A 27618-nucleotide genomic window follows, 5' to 3' on the forward strand; every position below is an offset into this window, starting at 1 on the left:
AGCTGTTGCTGTTTCCTAGTTGTGTGATGAAGACGAAGAGGAAACCAAGAGCAGTTTCTGAACAGCGTAGGTGAGATAACAACTGACTTTTGTGAGTTTGTGATTCCTGCATTCAAAACCTTACTTAAGTGAAAGTATGTAAGTATCAGCAAATCAGCAAAATCTACTTAAAGTATCACAAGTAAAAGTACTCATTCTGCAAAAAAATTGTCCCTGTCATATCTGATGTTTCTGGATTAGTATTACTGCTGTGTATGTTGCATTTTATTGCTGCAGATGTTTAAGGTTGTGCTAATTTTAACTATATACAGTTGGTTAGTTTAATTTACAGCAATGTATCATATTCTTTAAGATCATGTTTGTAGCATCCTGTGAGAACCATGTATCTCTAAAAAGTCAACTTTTCATGAGCTCAGAAACACAGCCGTGTTTTCAGCTTTGTGACGATGCATTTTCCAGCTGATCCAAGGGGAGATTTAAATAGTTTATTTATCTTAAGAAGTAGGAGCATTTTCTTAACCCATAAAGGAACACTTAATCCTTCAGTTCATCTGAATCATTCACATTCAAAATCATCAATTTTGGAGACACAGTGGATACATTCAGTGGACAGGAAGGGTATGAAAAATTGTAAGCTGAAAAGTAGTAACTACAGCTGTCAGACAAATGTAGTGTTTGCCTCTGAGATGTTGTGGAGTAGAAGTATAAAGTAGTATAAAATGGAAATACTTCAGTACAGTACAAGTACCTCAAATTTGTACTTAGTTACATTCCACCACTGATGACAGTATGTTAATCTACCCATAGTATTGGAAACATGATCTCCACTTCAGATGACTGTAAGTGTTTGTAAGGCAAGGTATTTATTTGTATATTTTAAAACATATTGGCAATTCAGGGTGCTTTACATAAGCCAAAGAAATGCATTTAAAAACACAATGAAGTTGAAAACAATTTAAGCAGTGTGGAGATTTAACATTTCCAGGTAGGTTCAACTGTAATATGAGTGTATACAGTAATTAATCAATTATATGATCTAAAGTCTAGTAAGAACATTTTAACAGTACATGCTGGTAGGTCATGTAGCACAAACCCCATTTACAAAAGCAGATAAACCATGAGAGAAATAGTGTTTACATTATTTGTTTGATGAAACCAGAAACAATCAGGACAATGCTTCACATGATGTCCCTTGTAATATTGCACTGGTGTTCACATATTGGGCTGAATGTGAGTCTTAGCCACAGCGCCATGCATTGCAACCAGCATTATATTAAAGCAGAATTATAAAAACTGTCACAACATGAAGTTCCTGATACCGTGGTCACCTGCCATGTAGCTGCCTTGGCTTTTACTCCAGGGTTCCTAAATAGCTCCTAACTTTGTCATACTGGTGACCTCAACAAAGACACATAAGGGACCACAGACCCTCATTTCTCAAGGCAACACAGACGTTTGAGAGTTTTTTTAGACAGATTCTGACAGTTTCTATTTTCATTTAGTCAGTGACTACACTGACTAAATGTGACTTTAGTGACTACACTACATACTACGTTTGTATTTAAAAAAATTGTTTCATATTATATCATACAAATTAAAGTGAAGTATACTGTATGTGTCTATACAGAGTTGTGTAATTATTTATTAACTATACTATTTCATTAGTAGGGTGTTATTTTTGTTTTTCCAAAGATCTGTTAGCGACAGGGGATAAACAGTTACAGGTCCAAAGGGCTTTATTCAAATATTTAAAAGAAACATGTATAATATCTATCTATAAAGTGTTAATTTATTTATTTTGTTGTTGTTGTTGTTGTTGTTTTCCCCGTTTGTTAGTTTTGGTTCAAGTCATAATGTAACACAATCCGATACAGCAGGTGGCGGCATGCACCTTTAACGTTGGTTTGGAGCCCGCCAGTAAATCAAAGAAGAAGAAGAACACCGTCCCCTGCTCTGTGGTTTCGTCTTTTACCGGAAGAGTACGTGTTTACAGCGCAGCTTTCGCTTCACCTTAGCATTGCTGAATTGACAAGAAGTGACTAGGAATTTATCTTGTGCTTTTGTAACTAACAGTTTGAAAGTTGTGTAAAATCACTAATTTTTCGTCACGTCGCGGTTAGCATGATTGTTTGGAGGCGGAGGTGGTGCCGACAAGCATAGCAATGACAAGCTGGCTAACGTAGCGCCTAGGTTAGCCAGCTAGGCAACTAACAACACTAGTTAACTTCTCACATAGCAGCGGTACTTCCAATACAGTGAAACAGGTATCAGTATGTCAACTTCACTCTGTAACAAGCCTTTATATTTGCATGTTTAATGACTGGCAATCTTGCATTGCCACAGGCAATCCAGGTCCAGGAACAAGCGTGGTCATGGGTGCGGAGAGCAGCGCGGTGCGGAGCTATACCCTGGTGGAGCCACTCCTGACCCTGCCCTCCGGACTCACCATGTACTCGGCTATCCTCCAGGATGGAAAGCCTGCTTCCGTGTTTGTTCACAAGCGGGGCAATGAGGACAAAGTCAACAAAGGTGCCAAGGTAGTTAAACTCAAGCCTCGTCCTGATACCACATCACACTGGCTGAGGCTGCCTTGTAGTAGTATTAGTAGTTGTTTTTTAATGTCTTGCACATACAAGTGCCCAGCCTACGTGGACTAATAATACCGTTGTTGTTGTGAAGCAACATTTGTTAGAACATCTTACATTGCAGACAATCTGCTACTTCCAATCTGCCACAAAAGGTTCCCTTCCTAAAACACAATTCAAGTCTTTATGCTTTCCATTGACTCCAGTCTGTATTTGATTTAAACAGCTAATTTGTGGTTTTGGCACTTAGGCTGCATAATCAGTTCCTGCTCATGGATTTTCCATCAGCTGCATGACTTCCACTTTTTATAGGAACAAAATACTTTCATTTCCTGCAGCACCTGAAGACCTTGAGGCACCCATGTCTGCTGCGCTTCCTGTCCTGCTCAGTGCAGGACGGCGGCATCCACTTGGTGACGGAGCGTGTGCAGCCCCTGGAGCTGCTGCTGGACAGCCTCTCCCCAGAGGAAATCTGCGCGGGCATCTACGACCTCCTGCTGGCACTTGTCTTTCTGCACGAGAGAGTGAGTGCAAAAAAAAAAAAAGAAGCATGGAGGAGTTGCTATTGGTACAAGTGACCCCTGCACAATTATCGTAAGGCATGTGATTAATGAATGAGAGAAAGAAAAACTAGTTTGCCTGAAGGCATCATAAAAAAGTAACTAGTGAGGTGCCGTTTCATGTTTCAGATTAGACATAGGCCATTTGGTGTCTGACTGTCCTTTTGTCCATGTTAAGCAGGCATGGACAAGTTCCTAACCTGTCTTCCTTTACCACCAGGGCAAATCGAGCCATAACAACGTCTGCATTTCATCTGTATTTGTCAGTGAGGATGGTCATTGGAAACTGGGAGGGATGGAGACTGTCTGCAAGTTCTCTGAAGCAACGCCTGAGGTGAGGGTTGAATAATAGGTAGAACATTCCCAATATGCAGTCTATGTGTTTTTTTTTTTGTTTTTTTCTTTTTTGGTTCTTCAAAAATCAGGCATTTAGTGTATCAGTTTTATGTTTTGATTTTCAATTTTCTTCAACTTCTCAGTTTCTCACAAGCATTGAGAATGTGAGAGAGGCCACCTGCGTTCCTCCAGAAGAGCTGGTAAGCAGATTAAAGTTCAAATGTCAGAAAAATGGAAGAACTTCCTGTTTTGTTCACAAGTTCTCATGAATCATGTTGACTGTCTGTAAGACACTGTAAGGGTATGTATAAAATGGTATACATCGTAGCTGACTGTGGTACTGATAGCATCCCCATTGGAATGCTTGTTTTAAAATGAGTTATTATTACTTATTTACTCTTATGTCCTAAGGTGGTACTGTATGTGAGGTGGGGTTCTTGTTATTTTGTTTCGTGTGAGCTCACCAAACCATATTCCTATCGACTATGTTGAAATGGCAATAAAGTATTGAATCCTGACAGGCTGAGGGCTTTAAAATGCTTCCGGAGAAAAATGCTCACTCTCGGGACTGTTACTCTTTTGGAATGATGATGGAGACCCTCATTTCTCTCCTGATTGACTATCGTGAGTAGAGTGATGGCTTTGTAATATTTACAGCCATGTTTACTAATGACCTCAACCGTAATGTTGCATCTCGTCAACTTTTATCAGTATATACAGTACCTTCTCTTACACTTGTTCATCCTTCTCGTTCCTCTTATTGTTTCCAGTGTCACAGGAGCTGTCTGACAGTCTGAAGAAGACCCTGCAGGCGGGCCTGCTGAACTCTGACCCCTTGTCTCGACCTCCACTCAGCTCCCTGCTGACTCATGATTTGTTCAGGTTAGTGTGGTGGTTATGTTTGCGTTTGGTGATATCGGTACATACTGAAAATTACTTGTTTTTTAAACACACTGTATTTTTCTTTCAATAGGAATGACTTTCTGGAAGTGATGAATTTTCTAAAGAGCTTGACCTTGAAGACTGAAGAAGAAAAGAATGAATTCTTTAAGTGAGAAACGATGTAGTCTTGCTTTATGTATTGTCTTTTCTATTCAGTGTGCTCTTTTGTAATTAGTGCATTGTGTTCATGCAAAACATAGTAACATATACTGTACGTGTCTGTACTATATTGTTTTTCAAGGTAGTCCACACTTTTAGGTTTTTAGTTATTTTTATATATATATATATATATATATATATATATAGTGTTTCTTATACGTTCCCTCAATTATATAATGTATAAGTTTAACCTTATTTAGCCGAGGATCCCCTCAACATGCTCATTGTGTGTCTGTTTACATAGGTTTCTTCTAGACCGGGTCCAGAGTCTCCCTGAAGAGCTGATAGCTGCACGCCTTGTCCCCAAACTCCTCAACTCTCTCGTTTTTGCAGAACCCATGGCTGTCAAAAGCTTCCTGCCTCATCTTCTAAGGCCAAAGACGGGTAAGATGGATCTCTTGCTGCTAATAATAAGTCAGATCTTTTAATCCCCTATCAAAGAGGAAGAAGCGTACTGTAGCTGTGAGGGATAACTATAAACTGGTTGTTGCTCATGCTCCTCTTCTTTATTTCGGACAGATTCCAGTGGTGGTGGTAACGGTGAAGAATGCCTGCTGTCTGCGTCCCTTTACCGGAAACATGTGATTCCTCAGCTTGTTAAGCTCTTCAAGGTCAACGAGGAACACGTCCGGATCGTGTTGCTGGCTCACATCCACATCTATGCTGAGTTCTTCTCCCACGATGAACTCAAAAACCAGATCCTACCTCAGGTGGAGTGTTGATATAGTGCCAGAATTTTTAACTTTGAAATCAGTGGTTAACACTGACTTAAGTCTAAAGGCATAGTCCGATATTTTGGGAAATTCGCTTTTTGGCTGAAAGCTAGATCAGAAGCTTGATCTCACTCTTATGTCTGAGCATTACTTATGGCGCTAGAGCGAGGAGATTAGATTAGCTATTATTTCTAGAACAAGAAGAATGCAAGGTGTGTGTTTTTTATCTGTAAATTACATTTGAAATCAAAAGAGTTTGAGGGTAGACATAAATGTCATGCAATTCTCTCTTAGTTACATAATAATGTCAATATATATTTTTTTTTGTTCCTGGCTGCAGGTTTTGTTAGGAATGAGAGACACCAATGATTCTCTAGTTGCCATGACGCTGCAGAGTCTGGCGGTGTTGGTGCCCTTGCTGGGGGCTCAAGTGGTGGTTGGTGGAGAGAGAACCAAGGTCTTTAAACGCACCACACCCAACTTCACTAGGTCTACAGAGGTCACCCCTGAAAGTAAGCAACACTGACCTACTAATGACAATAACAATGAAAGCATCAGTAATGTTTTAAAATGCACACAACAGATAGACCTGCAATGATGAATAGCGCAAATGCCAAATTCGTGAACTTTTCAGTTAGTCAGAAGCCTACTAGTCTTAAGTTCTAACTGTCCGTTTTGAGCTCCGGGTTGATAGAAATTTAAAAATACAGCATTAGTACAATTTAAAATCGAATTAAATTGAATTCAATTTTAAAACTGACAGTCATCCAGGGAGGGTCCAACTGATATGGTTGTTTGACTACAGGAGGAACCCTTGCAGCAGTATTTTGGATAAGCTGAAGGCGTAGAGTAGTACAGAGCATTGGGATCGTCATACTGTCAGCATGTTTGTGTTTGTCAAAGAATGTCTTGTTGGAATTTCTGAGTGTGCCAGTTAAATCTAGAAAATCTGGATTTACATGATTGAATGTCACTGTTGTAATTCATCGTTAACTACTGTACAATCAAGATGCTCTTAAGCAGTCAAGTGTAAAAAATCCCAGTATCAGAGTGAGTGTGGGTGTTGCTTCAAAGGATCTGCATGATCAGCAAATTATTTATGGATTGGTGAAGGTTTAAAAAATCTAATCTATCGCTAATCTTACTTTACCTCTATTCTTTAGCTTCACCTGTCCATATAGTTGGAGGCTCCCAACCTCAGATGGCCCAGCCTTCAAAAGTCTTGAATTTGTTCCCCAGACCGTCAGGGACTGAAGGCCTGGTCCTGGGTCACATGGGTAGCTTAGCGGGTAGTAGGGAGACTCCACAAAGTTACCCTCTGGCACCAAAATCAGGTATAACCCCCTCCCCATACTATTCAATTGAAAAAATTAAAATAAATTTTAATTCACAGTTAGACATTCTTGTGCCTGAAGTTGAGTCTGTCTTTTTTTCCCGTTTTTTGGACATGTTTCAGATGTCAGTAGACAGATGTCTGTACCTTTGGCGAACGACTTTCGTCAGGACAGTGAGATGGAGCCACAGTCATACAGCCTGGAGCAGGCTGACAGACGAGAAGGCCCTGTGGAAGACTGGCCTGACTGGAGCGACAATGAAGAGAGCCAGAACAGAGATGGACAGTCAGTCCAGATCCACATTCAGGCCTCAGAGAGAGAAGATCCAGTGAGCAGCAGACTGCCACTCTCAGCCCCGAATATGGAAGAGAAGCCGTGGGATGACTTTGAGGACACTGAACCTACCTCAGATCTTTTCCCTACTGCTTCTCTATCTGACCCAGTTATACTCACACCACCAAGAGGGGGCACTACTACATCTGTAAAACACGCTCCTGAAGTACTGAGACTGGGTTCCTCCAAACCCCTCAAATTGACATCAACACTGCGACAATCCACACAGAGAAAGACCACTTCCTCATGTGACGATGGCTGGGCTCAAGAAGAGACAGACTCCGAAAAATCACACAGTCTATTGAACCCCAAGCCCAAGCCTACAGTGCCGCAAAAGAACGGTGAGATAGGTCTGGGAGAGGAGTTCACCATTAAGGTGAAGAAAAAGGTAGAGAAAGACCCAGAGCTGGATTTGTTTGCAGACATGGTGCCGGACATCCAGCTGTCCTCTCCAGCTCTGCTGCCACTCGACGAGAGTGATGCTGGACTGTCTACAGCCTCTTCAGAAAACACCAAATCTCTGCAGGTTGACTCCTCCATCGATACTGTAACACTCACTGCCAAGTTCGCAGCTGCCGACCTCACTGAGGTGAGTGTGTGTGGTGGTGTGTAGGGTGATGTTTTTGTTTTGTTTTTCAAATTTTATTTCATGGGATTTTGATTGGATCAGGCTTTTAAGATGAGCAAATTAATGTGCCTAAATACTTTTTAGGCTTTCACAGCAATGTAGTGAAAGGAAGCAGTTTTAAGTGTGTTATGTAAAAAGGTGAACTAAATAAATACATTAGAAATAAAAATGCAGTCAACCATGAGCCAAAAAGCTGATGTTTACATTTACAAACTAACCCCTAAGTGATGATTGTTCTTTGTTTACATTTCTTTTTTTCTCTCTCTCAAAGACTGAAACAGACGGCTGGGGAGATGGAGATGACCTTAACTGGGAGGATGAGAATGCCTGGTGATGACATTTGATCTGTCTGCTTCATCTGAAGCAAGACTTGACCACTGGAAAACTCAAATCCTCACGATGCACCACCTCTGGAAGCACCATTTCAGACAGCCTGTAAGCTGAAAATTGCTCCAGTTCTCATTTAACAGCATGATGCAGGAAGAATAATAATGGGTTGAGGCTTTTTATACACTATTCTGTTGGTTTCCAGACATTATCATTCTGTTCATTAAGATAACTTTCTGTTGAACTGGAAGGGTTGGAAGCTTATGAGATGGTGCTGGACTTGGGATTAAGCCATTCCTAATTGTTTGCCAAGTGATACTAGTCATCTCCAGATGAATGAGGATCTTAATCAGAGGTGAATGTCATCCAGTTTATCTGCTTCTCTAAATATATTGTTATTTTTAAATGTGCCAACTTCACTACTGGTGTCAAGGCGCAAAACACATCTTGTCCAGAATGTGTCAGGTTGGATTTACAGGCTTGCACTTTGAATGAATGTGAAATAGAAATTACATAATTTATTAGTAGCTTTTTGGTTGCTGGTGAAGTAAAGATTTTACTGTATCAAATATGACCCTGTTCTGTTTTAAAAAACGTTTGTTAGATTTACCTTTTATTAAGTAATCGCAATTGTTTAGGGCTACTGACAGCAGCAATTTACTTGGACTTTCATAAAATAAGCTGACAGAAAAAGCAGATATGGGTACTCAATACAGGAATTTCTCACAATTTTAATAAACCAAAACAAGACTCCTGTTTGACTTAGTTCTAAATAAAAACAAATGAACAATGATTTGTATTCAAACAAGTTTAATAAACAATAACATCATTCAAGACTGACCACGGACAGGTTTAAAAAAAACATTTCAGCAGCAGCAAAGAGTATACAGACTTTTACAGGGCCAAACTGTAAATTAAATATTTTTTTCTATACATGACGTAAATAATCTGGGGCTAGAAAACTGGAGCACCTAGGTTGTGTGTCTGGCTGTACGGATGTGGGTTATGAGGGTCTGCAGCTCCTGTAGTCTGGATTCCAGCCACTGTGGAGGTGGTGCAGTGGTGTTGGCTTTACCCTCAGTGAGAGCCTGAAGAGCTTTCAAAGCACTCTCAGCTGTCTGGATGTAGCGGCTGTACTCCTCCTCCGCACTGGTCTCCTGCCGAGCTCTCTTTGGGCATGGCTGAGAGGGAGGAATAATTACAAGAGAAATATACATCTTTTCATGAATTCAAATTTTCACTCACACCACATGATTGAATTTTGACTTGCTGAGCAGGACATTATGTAATAGTTTTTACTGAGGTATTTTGCTAAATAAATGTACTATTTTACAGTGCTCGTGTTATTGCTACGGGAAGTTTGGACTGAGCTACTAGAAATATTAAATATCAGGATTGCAAACACTTAAATCTCACCAGTTGGTAGATATATATCTATATCTGAGCAATGGAAACCACCAGAAGTAGGGTTCCAACCAAAATGTCCCTAACCCTGCTGGAACCCATGATGTACATTTTGGGCCAGGGACTTCAATCATTCCCCTGTCTCTTTTCAAGTGTTTTCTGTCACTCTGTCAATTATCAAATTAAATAATTCAAAAAATAATCATCTTTAATAATAGCCTGGTAGGCGGTAATGTTATACTGGCCAGCTGTCACCCAGAGTTACTTGGACAGTATAAATGTGAAGCAACACCGTGCATGAGCATGCATATTCAGGAGGCCTATAAAGCTAATTTAACTTAATGACACCACTAACCTCTGAATCTGCAACAGCTTCAGCAGCCAGTTTGTTTGAAGCATTTTCTTTGTTCTCCAGCCTCTCATTGTGTTGCTCAATAACTGCCAACTCCAGCTTGAGCCTCTGTAGCCGTGACTCCGCATCTTCCTGTGCATTCACAGTCTACAGAACACAGACTTGTTTACATTCATCTGTTTTATCTAAAGTTGATTTTCATTGTATGTTGGCATGCCTTACCTTGCTAAGATAGTTCACCACCTTTGTCTTGGTGTCTTCTTCACACAAACTCTGGGAAATGACCTCTTCATGGTTTGTAATCTCAAATACCAAACAAGGACACATTAAGTTTATGAGAAGGCATAAACGGTATATAGGATTACATCTGAAACATTAGTAACAGCTATTGCGTTCCTGCTGTACCTCTGCAAACTGAGAAAAGGCCTCCAGGGCGTGCTGATGTAGCAGCCAGGATCTTTCAGACAACAGGACTCCAAACAGGTTACTTACCCTCGGCAGAATTTGATTCTGTGGAACAAAAAAAGTTGGTGTGAAAGAGAAAATATGAGACTATATTTACATTGTAGACTTCAGAATTGAGCAAATTCAGAAGTAAAATCTCTTATCTACAGTTTCAACTATTGATTATTACTGATTTGTTTGTTATTTTTATATAATAGATTATTCTATTCCTTTAATCTATGAAATGTCAAAATTAACAGAATAGAATAGACGTCTTTATTGTCCACTCCCGTGGAAATTTGTCTTTGGCTTCACAGACATACATTCACTTAAAAACTTCCTCTGCCATGGGTTAGGATACGTAAGATAGAGATAATGAATAAAAAGGCCTGTAATAATCCACCAAGTGTCATCGTGAAGCTCTGGGTCAGCCGCTGAGCAGCACCCCGGAAATTAATCTAATGACAAAGGCACATCTTAAGATGCAAAGTGATGTTTCAAACGGCATACTTGGCAACACAAAAGTATTAATGCCATGAATATATGAAAGAGAGAAAAGCAACTAAATTGGTAAACAGCAAATGATTTAAATTGAAATTAACCTCTAGAACCAAATTTTATTTATTTTTAACGTATGGACTCACTCGAGGAACTTGTAGGGTCAAAGATGTTATGAGCGACTTCCAATAAGAAAAGCAGTAGAATAATTGTGCTTGAGCAACCATTGGTAAGGGGTGCAAGGAACTAAAAGGTAAGAACCTAATTTGCAATAGTCTGGTTTCATTACCTGGCTGTCAGGAGGGACAAAGATCTTCCCCAAGGAGGAGAGGAACTGCAGAGCAGCCAGCAGCAGCTGATCTGCACACTTCTGAGACACCACAGTATCCACACACAACAGAGCCTTGGACGGACACACCAGTGAACAAAAGTATTCTCCATTCTTCATCTGTTTAATGTGAACTGTGGAAACTAACAGCTTACCTGTAGAATGACTTGATGTTCAAGGTTTTTCACTAAAATGGCTGATATTGACAGGAGCAGCTGCAGAGTACACTGGAGCACAGGGTGGGTCTGCACCTGGAGTATGACAGGTTACAGGGATAATAATCATGCAAGTACATTAAATCTGTGTGTGCACGCATGTGTGTATTTAAATCTCACCTGGTCTGAACTCATTCGTAACCAGAGCTGTGTGATTATCCTCATTTCAGGCAACACACACTGTTCCTCAGGAGATGGTTGCCCCCGAACTACCTCTAGGAGGGATAACAGCACCATATTCTGGACACAGGAGGGACTTTGTAAATACTACATTTGTGTTTATTTTCCATTTCAAATCCCGAATTGCATTGCATTGTTTTCTTGGCTGGATTTAATCATTCTTGCAAGAATTTGACTGATAGCAGCTGGACAAAATGACTGCAACACCCTGAAGCAGAAGATTTTTTTACAATTACAATTATTGAAGGTGGATGAAAGGACAGATCATTTATGTATCAAGAACATGCCACAATGTGTCACATTCTAAAACCAACCAACTAACAAATTATCACATAACTTATGGTCTAAACCATCTCTAGACACTGTGAAGACTAAATGCTCACAACAGTCGAACAGCGTTTGTGTTTCATCCTGCATGAAGTACTAGATGGGTATTGTGTTCTGTCAAATCCTATCCATCTGGTAATTTTAGTTTAAATATGCTTGCAGAGTGACAAATCATAAAAGTTGAGGAGAAATGCGCAATGTGATAAAAACAATAAACTGATGATTCAGTGCAGTACTTTGCTGCAAGACTTAAAACCTTATCATCAAAAGGACAAGACAGTGATCTCACTCGCTATTTGAGAAAAGTTTTGGTCTCACTTCAACAAGCACTGTCATTTAATAGATACACAAAGGAGAGAGGTCAATGATAAAAATCTTATCTGTCCTCTGTTTTCAACTGTGGGAACAAGGTTGTCTTACTCTTGATTTCACTTGTGGTCATTTGTCATCTACTCCCTTTTAAGCACACAAGGACAGAAACTATGCGGCAGCCTTGTCCTTGATGTTTGCACTGCCCCTTATCTCTCCATGTATTCAATATCATGGTCACTACATTTTCCTTGTTACCTTCAGGGTTAAAATTGTGGGTAAATGCACATTTACGCCATTTACCCTTATCGCGCAATCTGAAATAACACCTTTGCAGAGTTTAGATGAATAAGTATGAGATCTTTTCCACTTTTGGAATTTGCCTGTTTTGTCTTTGCACAATCATGGCGTCTTCACTTGAACACAAAGCAGACATTAACCCGCCACTCAGTCATGCTATGTGGGGCTAAAAAACAGACTACAGTGACATTAACAAAAAGCACTGACTGGTTACTTTCCGACAGATGGTTACACCCCTGCTACAACCTATATCTGAGGTTGTCCTCACCACTTCGTCCACTTGTCCTAGTTTGTATCCTCCATTCTGCCAGTCGGTCAGAGCTTTTTGAGTAAGGCCAATGATGTCTGTCTCTACACGGTGACGGGCATCATGTGAAAGAGCTCTGAGGAGGATATGTCGCCACAACGGAAGGTTTTTCACCTCAGAGGGTGGGAAACGTGCCACCAGCTCCATCTGGAAAAACAAACACTTCAGATTAATAATAAAATCACCATATATTAAGGTTATGATCTTGTACGATTCAATGACACAATGAACAAGCATCATCCAAAACCAGAAACTAGGACTCTGGACAGGTAGTTTTCTAAAAAAAAAACCCTGAGTAAATGAGTAGAGAAATTTACAAATACAGCTGATTCTATGCAAGGTGCGACGGATCACTGAATGGTTTGATGAACATAAAAATGATGTGAATCATATACTATGGCCTTTGCAGTCATAAGATCTGAAGCCAACTGAACACCTTTGGGAGTTTTGGACCAACGTGTTAGACAGTGCTCTCCGTCACCATAATCAAAACATGAAATGAGGGAAAATCCTTTGGAGGAACGGTGTTCATCAGTCCAGTACAAAGTTTCCTGAGACTTGTAGAATCTATGCCAAGGAGCACTGAGGCTGTTTTGGTGGCTCAGCACCTTACTTGATCTTTCATGTCACCTATATGTATATGCAATGTAAACACATCTCTTTATGTATATAAAATATACTGTCCTTAAATGTGTGTGACAAATATTCTTTTGTGTGACACATTACAAAATGTGAGGCCCAATGCCTCTAAATGTTTAAGGCCATAACAAGAGGATACAAGCTTCCACTTTAATTTTGGAACTCATGAAATGAAAGTATTAAGAAACATTGCACTCCACACTGATGTTTTTGAAGCCTGAGTCTCTATATTTGTGTTAAAGGGCAACCAACTTTTGTGGCAACAGACAGTACACAGAATAAAATGACAAAATATACAGGCAAATTTTTTTGTCAGTACTGTGACTGTTAGATGTAAATCAAATACATGTAATACATGTACATGCTTTGGCAATGTTAACATCTGTTTCCCATCCAAATAAAGCCCAATTGAATTGAATTAATACAAAATCCACACCTTTTCCATTGTTTAAGTAACTTTTACAATATTTTCTCCATATTTCATCTTATTTGGCTTTTCCATGTTCACAAATATTTACTGAACTGTCTACTGATGGTATTAACTGTGGGTTGACACTCTAGCATAATTTGTGAGTTCATAAACATTTTCATTTCAGTTTCCAGGATTTCTAACCTGGTGGTTTGGCGTCATGAGGAAAACCATGCGTTTGAGCAGCAGGCCCAGGTGGAACAACTGGTAACACTCAGTGGTGCAAGCTTTTACCTGAAGAAGAGGGAGAAGCAGAGAGGAGGTGAGGAACAGTGTGAGTGTCAGTGTGAAGGATCAGGAGGAGTAAAATCATCAAGGTAGAAGAAAGGTGAGGAACTGACAGAGGGGGGGCATGTATGGAAATGAGCGGGATCCAGCTCGATCTGATGAGATAATGATGTAGCAGGTTATGAAAAGGTGTCCCAAAGGTCCAACAACACCAATTGTCACCTCTTTTGGGGTGCCACAGAAAACAGGGAGGACCCCATACTAATCCATAACCCTACAGAGAGAGATTAAGGGGATTTGGAGTTATTTTAGAACGTGCTCAGGAAGTGGTCATGGACATAGAGAAACATCCATGACCTAGTGGTGTCAAAGATGAGGAGAGCCAAGATTTCAGAAGTTGGGGTGAGATCGTGTAAACTAAGTCTGTAAAATACAACAAGTGTACTATATGAAGGTCTACTGAGCATCTTTAGAATTAATGTCTGAAAGTGGGTTGTAAAGTGCCATAAGACCATAAAATGTATGTATATGTACTGTATGTGTTTTCCTCATCTCTACCCACCAGCTGAGCAATGAGGAGGACATGATGTAGACAAAGTTCTGCTGTCCCATACCTGTAAGCAGAGAAGACAAAATCAGCAGTAGGTTCAATGTCGAAGAGAAAAAAATGCTTAAAAATCTTTGGTGAAACAGTAGCTGTAATAAGTCTAAAGGTGCAGGGCTCCAGACTAACTTTTTACATTGGTGGCACTAGTGCGCCTAACTTTTACATTTAGGTGCACCAACATATAATTTAGGTGCACCCAATAATACATTGTACGTGTTTTTTAAATGTTTAAATTTGAACGTCGATGCTCTGACAGCAAAAGCACTGTAAATCGTTAAAGAAAACACTTAGTATACGTTAATAGAACAAATAATAAAGAAATCACCTGGAAAGCATGTGCCGCTCGACATCATTTCAACTGCAATATAGCCAACAGGGACTGCTAGAGGTGGAGTGAAATGTCCATGCCGGTGTGGGTCTCTTAATCGAAGAAAATAATTTGTTTGGGTACGTGGCAGGTGGATGATTTGTGTATACATGAGGATTCGGATCACGTCAGAGCCGATCCGCGCATCACCACTGCACATCCAGTTGGCGTTTGTTAAAATATATTTTTATACATTATTTTTTTTAATCATACCTGCTACATTTCAGGCGCACCAGTGCAAACAATGAAAATGTTCAGTCGCACTTGACAGATTTTTGGTCACACCCTGGAGCCCGGAGGTGCCTGAAATGTGGGGTTTGTGATACACTGTAGCATGACACAGGGTGCCGAAAAATATGCCCCGATCAAAATACAGCTGCATAGTGTATTTTTTTTTTAATGCAAGTGATATATGTGAACACACTCACCGTGCTGTAAAGCACCACACATCTGTTGCCAGTAGAGCTGTCTGAGTATCAGCCTGCAATAAAGCTTCAACCAAGCATTTCTCCTGAAAAAGAGAGATAAAGGAGAGGGGAAGTAAGGGAGGCAGGAGGAGGGAGTCAGTGGAAGAAAACGCAGGGGGCAAAAAACGAGACATCAAAACATTTAACAGAAACACTGAAAGTGAAAGAATAACTTACATTGAATGAAGGGAAATCCTGCACCTTAACACAGCTGATGGCCAGAATGTGATTAGAGATCCAAAACAAAACAATTACTTTAAACTAGAGTTCAACTAATACTTCATTTTTGATGGCAATGTCTATTTCAGTGTTTGAGAGTAAAACTAGAATTATTATTAAAAATAGCAGTTTACATCCATGTCTGGCCAGACTCATAATATATGTAGAGAATAATTTGAAGGAATTGAATAAAAAGGTTTAAAGTATATTTTTGGCTAAATGGAAGTTATGACTATATTGAAGACACATATGTATGATTCTAGTGAATATACATTGTTGAACTAATTAATGAAGGATTATCATAGATGTATTGACTTAACAGGTACATTTGTACTCGATTACTGATTCTTATAGAGTATAGCTACACAAAATGTGGTGCTTTTGTTTTCTCCTGGAATTTTTAGATGCAAAGCCTCTCTATGAGCTGTAGGTGAAACGCACTCACAGGATCACGATTAGGTAGGCGCGCTCCAATATGTTGTTTGCAGATTCTGATGATGCTCGAGGAAGGAAGTGAAAGGCAGAATGGACGAGAAAACATGTTTCGTGAGGTCACGGTGACCATGGACCAAATTCTAACTAGTTAATCATCAAGTCCAAGTGGACGTTTGTGCTGAATTTGAAGAAATTCCCTCAAGGCATTCCTGAGATATCACATTCACGAGAATGGGACGGACGGATGGACAACCCAAAAACACAGAAAATGCCGGTGCAGAGGCATGAAAATACAAATCTTAAAAATAATAATAATAATAATAAAAAAATAAATAAATCACATAATGGCCAATATTCATTTTTAACATAATCACATAAGAAACATTCTAGACAAGGATCCCTCAAATTTTGTTATTATTTGGCAGGTTATTTTATGGTTGAACAATAAATGTTTTTTATTAAAGTTTACAGTAATAGTAAATAAAACACAGAATATGCCAGTATGGATATACAGTATCTGTGAGAAACCATTATCTAATAATACCTTCCAACATATCAGTAGGGCTCTACTTAACAGTCCTTTGACCAAGAAAACACCAGTTATCATGATCATGAGTAAAGTCACTCAAAAAGTGAAACTCATGGCTAGCACCCATTTACTGATGAGGTCAAGTCCAAGTGAGACTGCACCACACCCGCAACTGGAACAAATTCTGTTTGTATCAAACATTCTTGATTATTATTGTTGTAAGACAGCTTTCCAATACAATCCTCTGGCCAATGAAGTTTCAGCAGGTTCTGCCAGTAGCACGTATGCACAAGTTGCTGGGTTTTATCTACTGCTACATAAAAGACATCAGAGACCTTAAAAACCAAAGTTACATTATAGATTTTGTTTAGTTTCACTTTGTCAATCACTCCCTAACTGTCACTCTGTTTTATCAAACTAAATTTCCATCCCTAGTTTCTACTACATAAAAAATGGGCAAATGCTCTTTTTTTTTTGTCCAGTGGGGTGTGAAGTAGGTAGAAATGATCCCTGAACCAAAACATACATGAAAAACAGTGTCAAATCACTTGTAGCAGTAACAGTGTATGTGGTTAGGTGTGACCTCACCAGCACAGGGAAGTACATTGGGGGAAGCGCAGCCACACTGGCACAGAGTTGCACACAGATGTGGTGGTGCAGAGTGACCTGGACCTGGGCCTGACCCTTCATCATCACCCCAGGCAACAGCACCGGTACCTGACGCTCAGTATAGCATTGTTTGAAACTAGTGAACAAGGCCTGGTAGAGAGGAAGCCTGGAAACAGAGGGGATGGAAAGCATTGTAGACATATTTACACATTAGCTTAAATACATAAGTGTAAGCATAAATACTGCTGACTGATACATACATTTTTACATACTCTTCAAAGTCTCACTTAGTGCATATACAATATTTGGGTTCTGTCACTGCTGAATAGGATACCAAAATACCAATATCAAAAAGCAATATTTAGTTCATTTATATACTGTATGTTTCATCTTACCTTAACAATATACAGCTGGTCCTTAATATAATTATAATACTTATCGGAATGCAATCTAAAGAAATCTGATAAAAAAAATCCTATTTAATCAGTTATGTTGGTGCTGAAATTGATTTAGCCTATAAAATAGGAAAACTGAAATTAAACTGTAGATAAAAAAAATCCTCAACAATCCATCAACATCAATAACTAATATCCCTGCCGCTTTGGTAACCAAAAGGTTATAGCTGGTTGGCGGCCAACAACCAGTTCTAAAGTTAACTGCTGGTCCCTGCATTAAAGCACCAGATGTTATGATGAAAAATGTTAAAGATGAAAAATGTATTGATAACAACAACAAAATCCTTATTTATTACCTGGGTGTCTCTTCTGAGAAGTGGCTGCCAGTATACCAAAGCTGCAGCACCTCCTCTGGTTGGGAGGTGAGCTGACCCAGGACGCTCACCAACAAAAGACACTGAGGAAGCCCATGTTCAGGACTTAACCCTGCAGACAAACAAGACAAAGGTCATTCTAGCATTGTATGTCGAATATTTTGTGGCACAAGTGTCAGTCAGCAGCTAGAAACATGATACCAATATTCTTTTGAGTAAGAACATACAGTCAACATTTTTCCGAAGATGCCACAAAAACAAATTGTTAGAGATGTCGGTCTTCAGTGGACTTTTCAGTAAGTATGTGTCCTGAAAGCCCCTCAAGTTGTGTATGGCAATACATGAGATTTCTGTGTCCAACTGCTTACTATACATAATATTAGTGGTGCGCTGATGCAATATACTGGACTGGTATCAGCGTCGATGCTGATCTAATTCACCGAATCAAACAGGAAAAGTGGGACTGGTGTAAGTTTTGAGTAGGTAGTATGCTTACACTGGGAAAATGACAAGATGAAGTATACATTGCACGTTAATATTTTTGATGCTGACAGTGTAGACTGAAAATCACAGTGTGGCTTATTTTGTTGCTTGAGTGTTGCTTTATTGACTTATTAGTTCCTTTAAAAAGGAAAGTGAACCTTATAAACATTACTATTAATGTGCCAAAAAGCAATTTTTCTTCTGTAGGCCATGGACAGATGTTACATTGTCATCCTAACATAAAAATGAAAATAAAACAGTTACTGAAATAGGATATGGATATACATAACTGAAGACACTAGTCACAGATGACAAAAATAAAAATTGTGGAGGGTGGTGCAACACCTCTAGCAACAGTTTAGACAGGTGATAACGGGTAGAATATCCTTAACTAACAACTTGAAAGGAAATGGCGTTCCAACAACCTGGAAGAATCTCGTTAAGTCTGGCAAGATCTTAAAACATACAGGAAGTCCCTCCTTAATGCCAGAGCAGCTTACTACTCATCATTAATAGAAGAAAATAAAAACAACCCCAGGTTTCTTTTCAGCACTGTAGCCAGGCTAACAGAGAGTCATAGCTCTATTGAACCATGTATTCTTATAGCCCTCAGTAGTAACGACTTCATGAGTTTCTTTAATAATAAAATTTTAACTATTAGAGAAAAAAATTATCACATCCTGCCCTCAACCGGTACCGATTGATCTTCAAACACAGGAACCTTAGAAACAGCTGTAAAACCTGATATATATTTTGACTGCTTTGCTCCTATCGACCTTCTTCAACTAACTTCGACAATTAATTCATCTACGCCATCAGGCTGTCTCTTAGACCCCATTCCAACTAGGCTGCTTAAAAATGTTTTACCCTTAGTTAGCACTTCGTTACTGGATATGATCAATCTGTCTTTATTAACAGGCTATGTACCACAATCCTTGAAAGTAGCTATAATTAAATCGCTTCTAAAAAAGCCCACTCTTGATCCAGGGGTTTTAACCAACTATAGACCTATATCTAACATTTCCCTTTCTCTCTAAGATCCTTGAGAAAGCAGTCGCCAATCAGTTGTGTGACTTTCTAAATAACAATAGTTTATTTGAGAATTTTCAGGCAGGATTGAGAGTGCATCATAGCACAGAGACAGCACTGTTGAAAATTACAAATTACCTTTTAATTGCATCGGATAATGGACTTGTCTCTGTACTTGTCTTGTTAGATCTTAGTGCTGCGTTCAACACTATTGACCATCACATCCTATTACAGAGACTGGAACATGTAAATGGCCTTACAGGAACCACACTAAGCTGGTTTGAAGCATATCTATCAGATCAATCTCAGTTTGTACATGTTAACAGTAAGTCCTCTGTGCACACCAAAGTTAGTCATGGAGTTCCACAAGGTTCTGTGCTTGGACCAGTTCTATTCACCTTATATATGCTTCCACTAGGCAATATTATTAGGAAACACTCCATAAACTTTCATTGTTATGCAGATAATGCCCAATTATATCTATCAAGCCAGATGAAACTAACCAGTTAGCTAAACTTCAAGCATGCCTTAAGAACATAAAGACCTGGATGGCCTGCAGTTTTCTGATGTTAAACTCAGACAAAACTGAAGTTATTGTACTTGGCCCCAAACACCTCTGAGACACATTATCTAAAGATATAGTTACTCTAGATGGCATTGCCCTGGCCTCCAGCACCACCGTAAGGAACCTCAGAGTTATCTTTGATCAGGATTTATCCTTTAACTCCAACATGAAACAAACTTCAAGGATTGCCTTCTTTCACCTACGCAACATTGCAAAAAATCAGGTACATCCTGTCTCAAAATGATGCCAAAAAACTAGTACATGCATTTGTTACTTCTAGGTTGGACTATTGCAATTCCTTATTATCAGACAGCCCAAATAAGTCCCTTGAGATTCTCCAGTTAATCCAGAATGCTGCGGCACGTGTACTGACAAGAACTAGGAAAATATATCGTATTTCTCCAATATTAGCTTCTCTGCACTGGCTCCCTGTAAAATCCAGAATAGAATTTAAAATCCTTCTCCTCACCTACAAAGCTCTTAATGGTCTGGCACCATCGTATCTTAAAGAGCTCATAATACCTTATTACCCTACTAGAACACTGTGCTCCCAGGATGCAGGGTTACTCTCCAAAAGTAGAACGGGAGCCAGAGCCTTCAGTTATCAAGCTCCTCTCCTGTGGAATCAGATCCCAAATTGGGTTCAGGAGGCAGACACCATCTCCACATTTAAGAGTAGGCTTAAGACTTTCCTCTTTGATGAAGCTTATAGTTAGGGCTGGCTTGGGTGAGACCTGAACCATCCCTTAGTTATGCTGCTATAGGCCTAGACTGCCGGGAGACTTCCCATGATGCACATCTTTCCTCTCTCCATTACTGCATGTTACTAACTAGACATCTTCTCTCTCCCTTAGTTTTGTGCTTTCTCATTTCTCTTCTCTCTTCTCTTGTCGTTTTCAGCAGGTATTTCTGCCTCCGTAGCTGCAGAGACTGGATCTGTGATTGTGTGCCACCTGCTGCCCCGTGTTCCTGCTCGACAACTGCTACTACAGTTGTTGTTATTGGCTCTGTTACTAATACTGTCATTATTGTTCCTATAGCTGTCATTCCTATTATTATTAATTTATTAATATTACCACTACAATTACATGACTACTATTTTAAAAATTCTAGGTGGTATTTGCATTGAGATTCTGTTCTGAATTGGCGCTATATAAATAAAATTGAATGAAATTGAATTGAATTAACATTGCCTTGTTTAAAATTGGCAGTACTGTTTTAAAGCCACAGTTTGATTCACCATCAACTCTATTATTTTCTGTTACAATTACAATAAACACCTAAATACATGATTTATTGTATAAATAGTGCACATTATTACTACATTTTGTATACTTTATGGCATTAGAACAGGGAATGGAACTGGTGCACAGCTAATCACTAAAAAGTTTATAAAACAATGTTTCCACTGCAAAAGGAGACAGTAAAGCACCCATCAACCCAGTGATGTGCAAGTGGACGACAATCTTTAAACTCACGTAGGTCCTGCTGAAGGACAACTTCAGCAAAGGGCTGTAAAGGCAACAGCTGGAGCAGGAGGGCATCCATGGGAACAAGAGCCGCTGCATTCAGCTCCTCGGACAGAGCCGAGGGCAGTGTTGGAGCACACAAGCTGGGAGGGAACTTACTGAAAGACATCAGGCACCAGAAAGTATGTTACCGCACTACTCAATAACTGTTAACTCAAAGGATAAATTGTAGTCTGAATCTGCTTCTTAAAACCTTCTTAAAAATACCTGATGATCTGGAGGTAGAGTTGGTGAAAGCAGCTACAATACTTTGTCAGAAAATATTTGAATTCCTGTTTAAAGGATAAGGAATGATGGGATGTTAAGTTCAGCTGCTTTGTATTCTGAAGTAGAGAATGAAAAATGTAACAGACAGAGATGGCACAAAGTTTTTATAGAGTCGAGAGGGTTGCAAGAAGATCCTAATTTTCAGTACCTTTATGTAATGAACCAAAGTGTTGGCAAAAAATCTACACATCTTTGCAGTTTTCTGGAACAGCTTGTATTCTGGGCTTTGTGTTGCCTCCTTTAAAAAGGACAAAAGAGCATTAACACAAAAAGGTGACAAAGATCAAGTCTACCCTTGACCATATGCTAATAAAAAGTGTCACTTTTTTCTGAGAAACAAGGGGTAAAACACAGGAAAAATCCATCAGTTGGTCTATACATAGGACACAATAGATACTAACTAGCCACTATCCACCATTGTGGTGACTCTAATTGGTATCAGGACAGTGAAGACAAAAATATATTGTACTATGGGCTACAACATTTACATTTATTATACTGAGCTTACATTCATTCTCTAATGAACAAAAATAATTGCTGAGGAGTAAGTTCATACTCTTAAATCTCCAACACTAAAATTTTACAAATTTAAAAAAAAAAGAAGAGATGCAATAAATACTAATTCAATAGTCCTGCATCTGTAAAGCTGTAAAATGCTGCTAAAAAGCTTATTATAAATAATTATAAATAATTCTTGTTTTATCTCTTGTTTTTTTTTTTTTTTACTACCAATCAGAGCTTTCCTACCTGAAGACCAGCATGTTTAATCTGTTCAACCAGCTCCACACAGTTGTGCAAGGAGGCCAACAGGTTGTCACACAGGCTGTTGCTGATGTCACCGTGATGTAGATGTTCCTCCACCAATGACTGGTACTTCAGACTCTGTCTGAACAGAGTAATGACCATTTCAAATAGGTCACTTAGTAACCAAATTAACCTTTATATTTATCCAACTCTCATAAAAGTGATTCATCTAGTATAGCAGATGCTATGACATTAATACAAACTTAAGTGTCAACATGAGTGTGTGCTGTACTGACTTGATGAGGAATTTCCATGTGTTTGCATGCAGTGCTATGTCCAGGTTGGAGATAATAGAGCAGATATCCAACAGGCTGTGAATCACTGAGGAAGATAAAAAATAAGTAAATAAGTGAATTGAAGATTGCATTGAAGGTATAACAATGGATGGGCTTAACATCAAAAGGTAGGCATCCACAAATGTACACACAAACACACACCTGTTACAATATCAGATACCTCCTCCTCCGAGGCACTGCTGTCGAGGGAGATCCTGTCCAGCAGCTCCAACAGACCCTTCTGGAGGGAGTAGGCCTCCTTGAAGAGTCCCTGCAGCAGGTCAGCCACCAGAGACAGACGGCCACAGTAAACCACCTCACTCTCCTGAGGACAACATGCAGAGTATGCTTAAACTCATCATTTTCATTTTTATATATTTTCACACAAACATACAGATAAAATAAAAAAAGTTTTTTAAAGAATATCGATTTAAATTCATTTGGGACCAGGTTTTAATGTTCCCTTGCATCCTGAAGTGGCCGTGTTTCCTTCTGCAAGAAGATGCTCATCACAGCTGTTTCTAGTTAATGAGGTCTTCTTGAGCTGTTGACACCTCAGATAATACTTCTGGTAATAATTGATTGTAATAACAAGAAAGAAAAAATGAGCAGGAAGCACAAATAAGCAGCTTAGTCCCTCTAGGTACATTTTTGCTACAAATAGAATTTTTAAAATCACCTGAACTTTGGAATTACTGATTTTTATTTTATCCAATTTTCACACATTTTCAAAAAGTCAAAGTAAACACTGATAAATTCCCAAAATTTTGTTTAAAATAAAAACTGAAAAGAATTATTGTATAAACAAAATTCACACCACTTAAAGTTAGCTCTGAATTTGCCGTGTATAATGTTTTGTTAGTCTAAAAAAACTCAATCGCTAATCACTAACGCATCTCCTGTACACAATGATAACATAATTATCTTATATATCTTCATAATTCATTCTGACTAATAACATGATTATTTTATTAATAATAATAATAATATAAACAAAATCTCATTATACAAACCTGTGTTGTAAAATTACCAATAAATCTATCTTTTTATATATATATATATATATATATATATATATATATATATATATATATATATATATATATATACACACACAACATAATTTAAGATACATAAAAACATGCATTACAGATTAAATATGACTTCTGCAGAGTTAAAATATACTTAGCCACTGGTGAACTAAACAGACCAACCTTGCAGTGCTGAAAGGTTTCCCTCAGGACATTTAGGATACAAGTTGGTAACGAGCGGATAGCATCTAGGTCAGGGGCTTCCTCAAATGTGCCAACGTGACGCACGCAAGTGGATAGTGTATCAATTATTTGCATCATTGCCTGAAATAGACAGCATCATCACTTGTCAAAATATTGGTTAGGAGTGAAGTGAGAACAATGTTTTTCTGAAAATATAAAACATACATACCATAAACTTGTAAGGTACTATTTGTACCATTTTGAAATACACAGCCTTGCAGTGTAACAACTAAATCAGCAATAATAATAGTACCTGCAGAATTTTCCTTAGTAAGGCACACAGTTCAGTGTTTTGACTGGACAACCCTCCAACTTGGTCCAAGATTTCTTTCATCATGCTCTCAAACATTGTCACCGCCTGCAGAAATTTGTGAGATAAGGATAGACATTCACACAGACAAATCAATACACTTTTAAGGGAAGATGTAAACAAACCAGTAATTCACAAGACAACAATAGTTCTATCAACAAATCCTACGATCACAAGACAACAAATCCTTCACAAGGCAAAGATTTAGTGTGACTAACTTTTCATTTAAGACTCCAGACTTTTTCCTCTGTTATTTGACAAATATTCACATAACAGTATTCACATAATAGGCTCTCAAAACAATATGCATTCATCATGTTGTTTACCTTTGGTAAGATCTTGGAAAAGCACTCATCTTCCAGCTCTGACAAACCAATATGAGGGAGGAACATGTCTGTAATTATCTTCAGTATACCTGTAGGGATGTTATGTTTTTAAGATCATAATGAGATCACAAATAGTATTTAAGGCACAAAGTAAGCAGTTTAGAATTACAAACTGTGCAATGAAGAAACTTACGTATATGATCATCCCAACTCTCAGACTTATGATGCAAAGAGTGCAGACAGTCAAGAAAAACCACAGCATTGCAGCAAATTAATTGAGCAAAACACAAACGTGTGCCCAGCTTCACCAAGACTTAATGTTTAACTTCATCATCTTGAGAGGGTTTGAAGATTTTGGTGTTCAATATGATTCATAACAATAGGCATACTATTTTAAACTGTAGACCTAATCCCAAAGACTGTATTATGTTTTCCTTTCTTTTCCGATATTTTGTGGATTTCAAAACTTTACAAGACCTGGATATCACTGGACTTTGTATGAAGCTATGAACCATATCACAAGAATGAAACTGAGTTACGTAAGAAAGGATATAGTGAGTTTTGGCAGGACAGACTTGAGCTTCTGGCGGCAGGTTTCCTGACTCCACTGCACCACCTCGTCCAGGAGAGAAGTGTTGGTCTGGGACATGATGACAGCACAGCAGTCACCGAGGGAGGTCAAAACTACTGTCCCAATGATAGAAAGTTTTAGAATAATGTCACCGAGTGAGTCACTCAAGTGACTCAATTTAGTACAATAGCTTTATCAGTATTTACGTCCATAAAGCGGATGATATCGAATTCGCTGATTGATTAGACAAGAGAGAACTGAAACTAACGTTAGCTTATGTGTTTGCTACGATATGTTTTGCTAAAGGTACTATTTAACGTTAGCATTGTAGTAAATGTTAATTTGGATAATACGTATAGCTTCTTACCATAAATGCTACACTGTGTCTTCTGTTCACATACATACAATCACACAAACGTCCCTACGAGATTGTTTCTCTTAACGTCACCATTATTTTTTCGTTATCCACTAAAATGGAGAACACAATAAAGGAAAAAGAGCAGATAGTGTGGACAAACATACCGCGCACCGTTGACTGAGTCGGATGTGACGTTGTGAGTAAAGCTGCTCATCTACCTTTACTCTGATTGGTTGAAACATTAAACTCCAAAACATTCAACCAATAAGAGAACTGCAAATGACTGCAAAGCGCTGAAAATAACAACTGTCACTGTGAAAATGCGGGGATCAAATGAAAGGTGAACTACAAATACATGAAGTGAAGCCTCAAATGCGTACTAATACTATACATGTGCATAATATGAAGTCCTTCATATTTTTCAGACATTTTTCATTTACTTTTGAAAAAGGACATTTTTACTGTCCCAACACACGTGTCCCATTTAATGAATTTTAAATGCTGTAACTAATTAAAAGTGTAAATTGGTTAACCCTTTCAAAATGGAGGGCACTGCTCGATGAAATATGATGATGGAAATATAATTCCAGGGCACAGTCACAATATGAAAATTTCCTGTCAGAACATTTCTCAAACACCAGCATGATGCATTCATCAACAATGAGAAATTTCTTGTAGAGTTGATTTATCCTTTGGCCGAGCTTTATAATAAACATGAGGGGTTAAGCCTTCACAAATCATAAAGCTATAGCACCCAAAAGTATAATGGTCAACATGTTATCTCCATCTGTCACATGTTATCTATAGAGCCATAGAATAACTTAATAGGACATATCACACCTATGTTATGTACACTATGTTATGCACACTTGTGATATATTCTATATCTTATGCTGGGCTTCGAAAATGCCACACATTCCAAGAAAAAAGAGATGGGCCTAAAATTAAAAATATTTTTTAATGTTTGTGCGTTTTGAATTTAACAAGAGTTTAAAAATAAAGTTGCATCAATTAATGAACATATAAAGAGACATAAACAATAAGGCTTTCATGAAGATTAAATAGGTAAAAGCAATAAGAATATGCCTGACATTATGGTCATATACTGTAATCCAAATAATGATATCAGATGACTTTATAATGACATCAAACTCACATGGCCCTCTAATGCAGCTCGATGGTCTTAAGGATGCGTAAAGTCCTGGATCTTTAAGGGTTTTGGTTCTGTCCATTTCGAAAGCAGTTTCTGTCCTCTCAAACTGAGCAAAACACACATTTGTTTGAGAAATTACACTCCAGACTGCTTATCCATTGTGACCTGGTGACAAACTGTGTGTCAGAGTGATTCAGAGTGATAAAATGAAAGACACAATTTCCTAGTTATATGGTTTGTGACTTGATGTTACTGGCCATATACAGTACACCTTTTTTTTTTTTTTAGATATTTCTAATCAATAACTTAAGCAAGCACCTACCAGGACCATGCAGGTAGGTGGGAAATGATTGATATGTTTAGAACTTTTTTATTGTATTTAAATGAGTTGGGGGGGGGGGGTCTGGATTTTCTGTTTGAATTCATAAAATCAGTGTCTGGTAAGCTATTGTTTCACTGATAAGATCTTGAGCATTGAAGTAAACCATCACGCTGTTGCTGCACCTTTGTTTCCCGACAGCCTGAGGTGTTAGAAGCTGCCGCTGCAGGAAGGGACTAACTTCTTGTTTAGGAAACAGGACTCCACAATGATGCTTATCTCTCTTGACATACCGTTTATTGCAGTACTTCTGGCATGTTTCTGGTTTTTAATGCTCCCCAAAGAAAATTATTTTCACTTGCCCAAGGAGGTCAAAGTGCAGAACCTCTACAGCTTGTGTTTCAGCATCTTGATCAAGTGCCCTTTAACACAGATG

General features: G+C 38.6%; 2 protein-coding genes and 1 long non-coding RNA gene across 9 annotated transcripts; 2 read left to right on the forward strand and 1 right to left on the reverse strand.

Annotated features, from left to right (window-relative positions):
• Positions 1-14: 14 nt before the first annotated feature.
• Positions 15-9251, forward strand: scyl3 (SCY1-like, kinase-like 3). Of its 3 annotated transcripts, none has more exons than XM_044198805.1 (14): positions 15-70; positions 2344-2537; positions 2924-3109; positions 3366-3479; positions 3625-3681; positions 4003-4105; positions 4252-4363; positions 4455-4532; positions 4827-4966; positions 5102-5292; positions 5636-5807; positions 6459-6629; positions 6752-7551; positions 7862-9251. In XM_044198805.1, the coding sequence occupies exons 2-14, from the start codon at positions 2373-2375 to the stop codon at positions 7922-7924; spliced, it is 2352 nt and encodes a 783-aa protein (XP_044054740.1). In that variant the 5' UTR covers positions 15-70; positions 2344-2372; the 3' UTR covers positions 7925-9251. The 3 variants fall into 3 exon arrangements, with proteins under 3 accessions (XP_044054740.1, XP_044054741.1, XP_044054739.1); XM_044198806.1 differs by lacking the exon at positions 15-70 and adding an exon at positions 1875-1979; XM_044198804.1 differs by lacking the exon at positions 15-70 and adding an exon at positions 1939-2264.
• Positions 8711-25919, reverse strand: lg6h1orf112 (linkage group 6 C1orf112 homolog). 5 transcript variants are annotated; one of them, XM_044198800.1, is made up of 25 exons: positions 25875-25919; positions 25335-25465; positions 24975-25014; positions 24782-24870; positions 24399-24503; positions 24086-24226; positions 23034-23196; positions 22833-22917; positions 22540-22678; positions 21941-22030; positions 21733-21797; positions 21475-21623; positions 17902-18031; positions 17130-17316; positions 15320-15402; positions 14480-14531; positions 13834-13923; positions 12543-12728; positions 11279-11398; positions 11099-11194; positions 10905-11018; positions 10079-10183; positions 9896-9976; positions 9677-9820; positions 8711-9098 (listed from the first exon to the last, which is right to left on the reverse strand). In XM_044198800.1, the coding sequence occupies exons 2-25, from the start codon at positions 25428-25430 to the stop codon at positions 8889-8891; spliced, it is 2760 nt and encodes a 919-aa protein (XP_044054735.1). In that variant the 5' UTR covers positions 25431-25465; positions 25875-25919; the 3' UTR covers positions 8711-8888. The 5 variants fall into 5 exon arrangements, with proteins under 5 accessions (XP_044054735.1, XP_044054734.1, XP_044054737.1 ...); XM_044198799.1 differs by lacking the exon at positions 25875-25919 and adding an exon at positions 25720-25868 and having other exon boundaries at positions 25335-25421; XM_044198802.1 differs by lacking the exon at positions 25875-25919 and adding an exon at positions 25720-25861.
• LOC122877362 lies at positions 11330-20956 on the forward strand. Its single transcript, XR_006378235.1, has 3 exons — positions 11330-11418; positions 13817-13951; positions 20897-20956. It is a non-coding gene; the product is annotated as an uncharacterized LOC122877362 (long non-coding RNA).
• Positions 25920-27618: the final 1699 nt, after the last annotated feature.

Source organism: Siniperca chuatsi, linkage group LG6 (genome assembly GCF_020085105.1).
Source record: "Siniperca chuatsi isolate FFG_IHB_CAS linkage group LG6, ASM2008510v1, whole genome shotgun sequence".
Lineage (NCBI taxonomy): Eukaryota > Metazoa > Chordata > Actinopteri > Centrarchiformes > Sinipercidae > Siniperca > Siniperca chuatsi.

What these genes read in the sequence shown, in the direction of transcription:
- scyl3 (XM_044198805.1), top strand. Translation starts at nt 2,373, where the DNA reads ATGGGTGCGGAGAGCAGCGCGGTGCGGAGCTATACCCTGGTGGAGCCA. An exon ending in AAGTCAACAAAGGTGCCAAG is followed by an intron (nt 2,538 to 2,923) that starts GTAGTTAAACTC and finishes CATTTCCTGCAG; the next exon opens with CACCTGAAGACCTTGAGGCA. An exon ending in CAGCTGCCGACCTCACTGAG is followed by an intron (nt 7,552 to 7,861) that starts GTGAGTGTGTGT and finishes TCTCTCTCAAAG; the next exon opens with ACTGAAACAGACGGCTGGGG.
- lg6h1orf112 (XM_044198799.1), bottom strand. Translation starts at nt 25,755, where the DNA reads ATGTATGTGAACAGAAGACACAGTGTAGCATTTATG. An exon ending in GAGTTGGGATGATCATATAC is followed by an intron (nt 24,871 to 24,974) that starts GTAAGTTTCTTC and finishes ACATCCCTACAG; the next exon opens with GTATACTGAAGATAATTACA. An exon ending in TTCTCAGAAGAGACACCCAG is followed by an intron (nt 17,317 to 17,901) that starts GTAATAAATAAG and finishes CTCTGTTTCCAG; the next exon opens with GCTTCCTCTCTACCAGGCCT.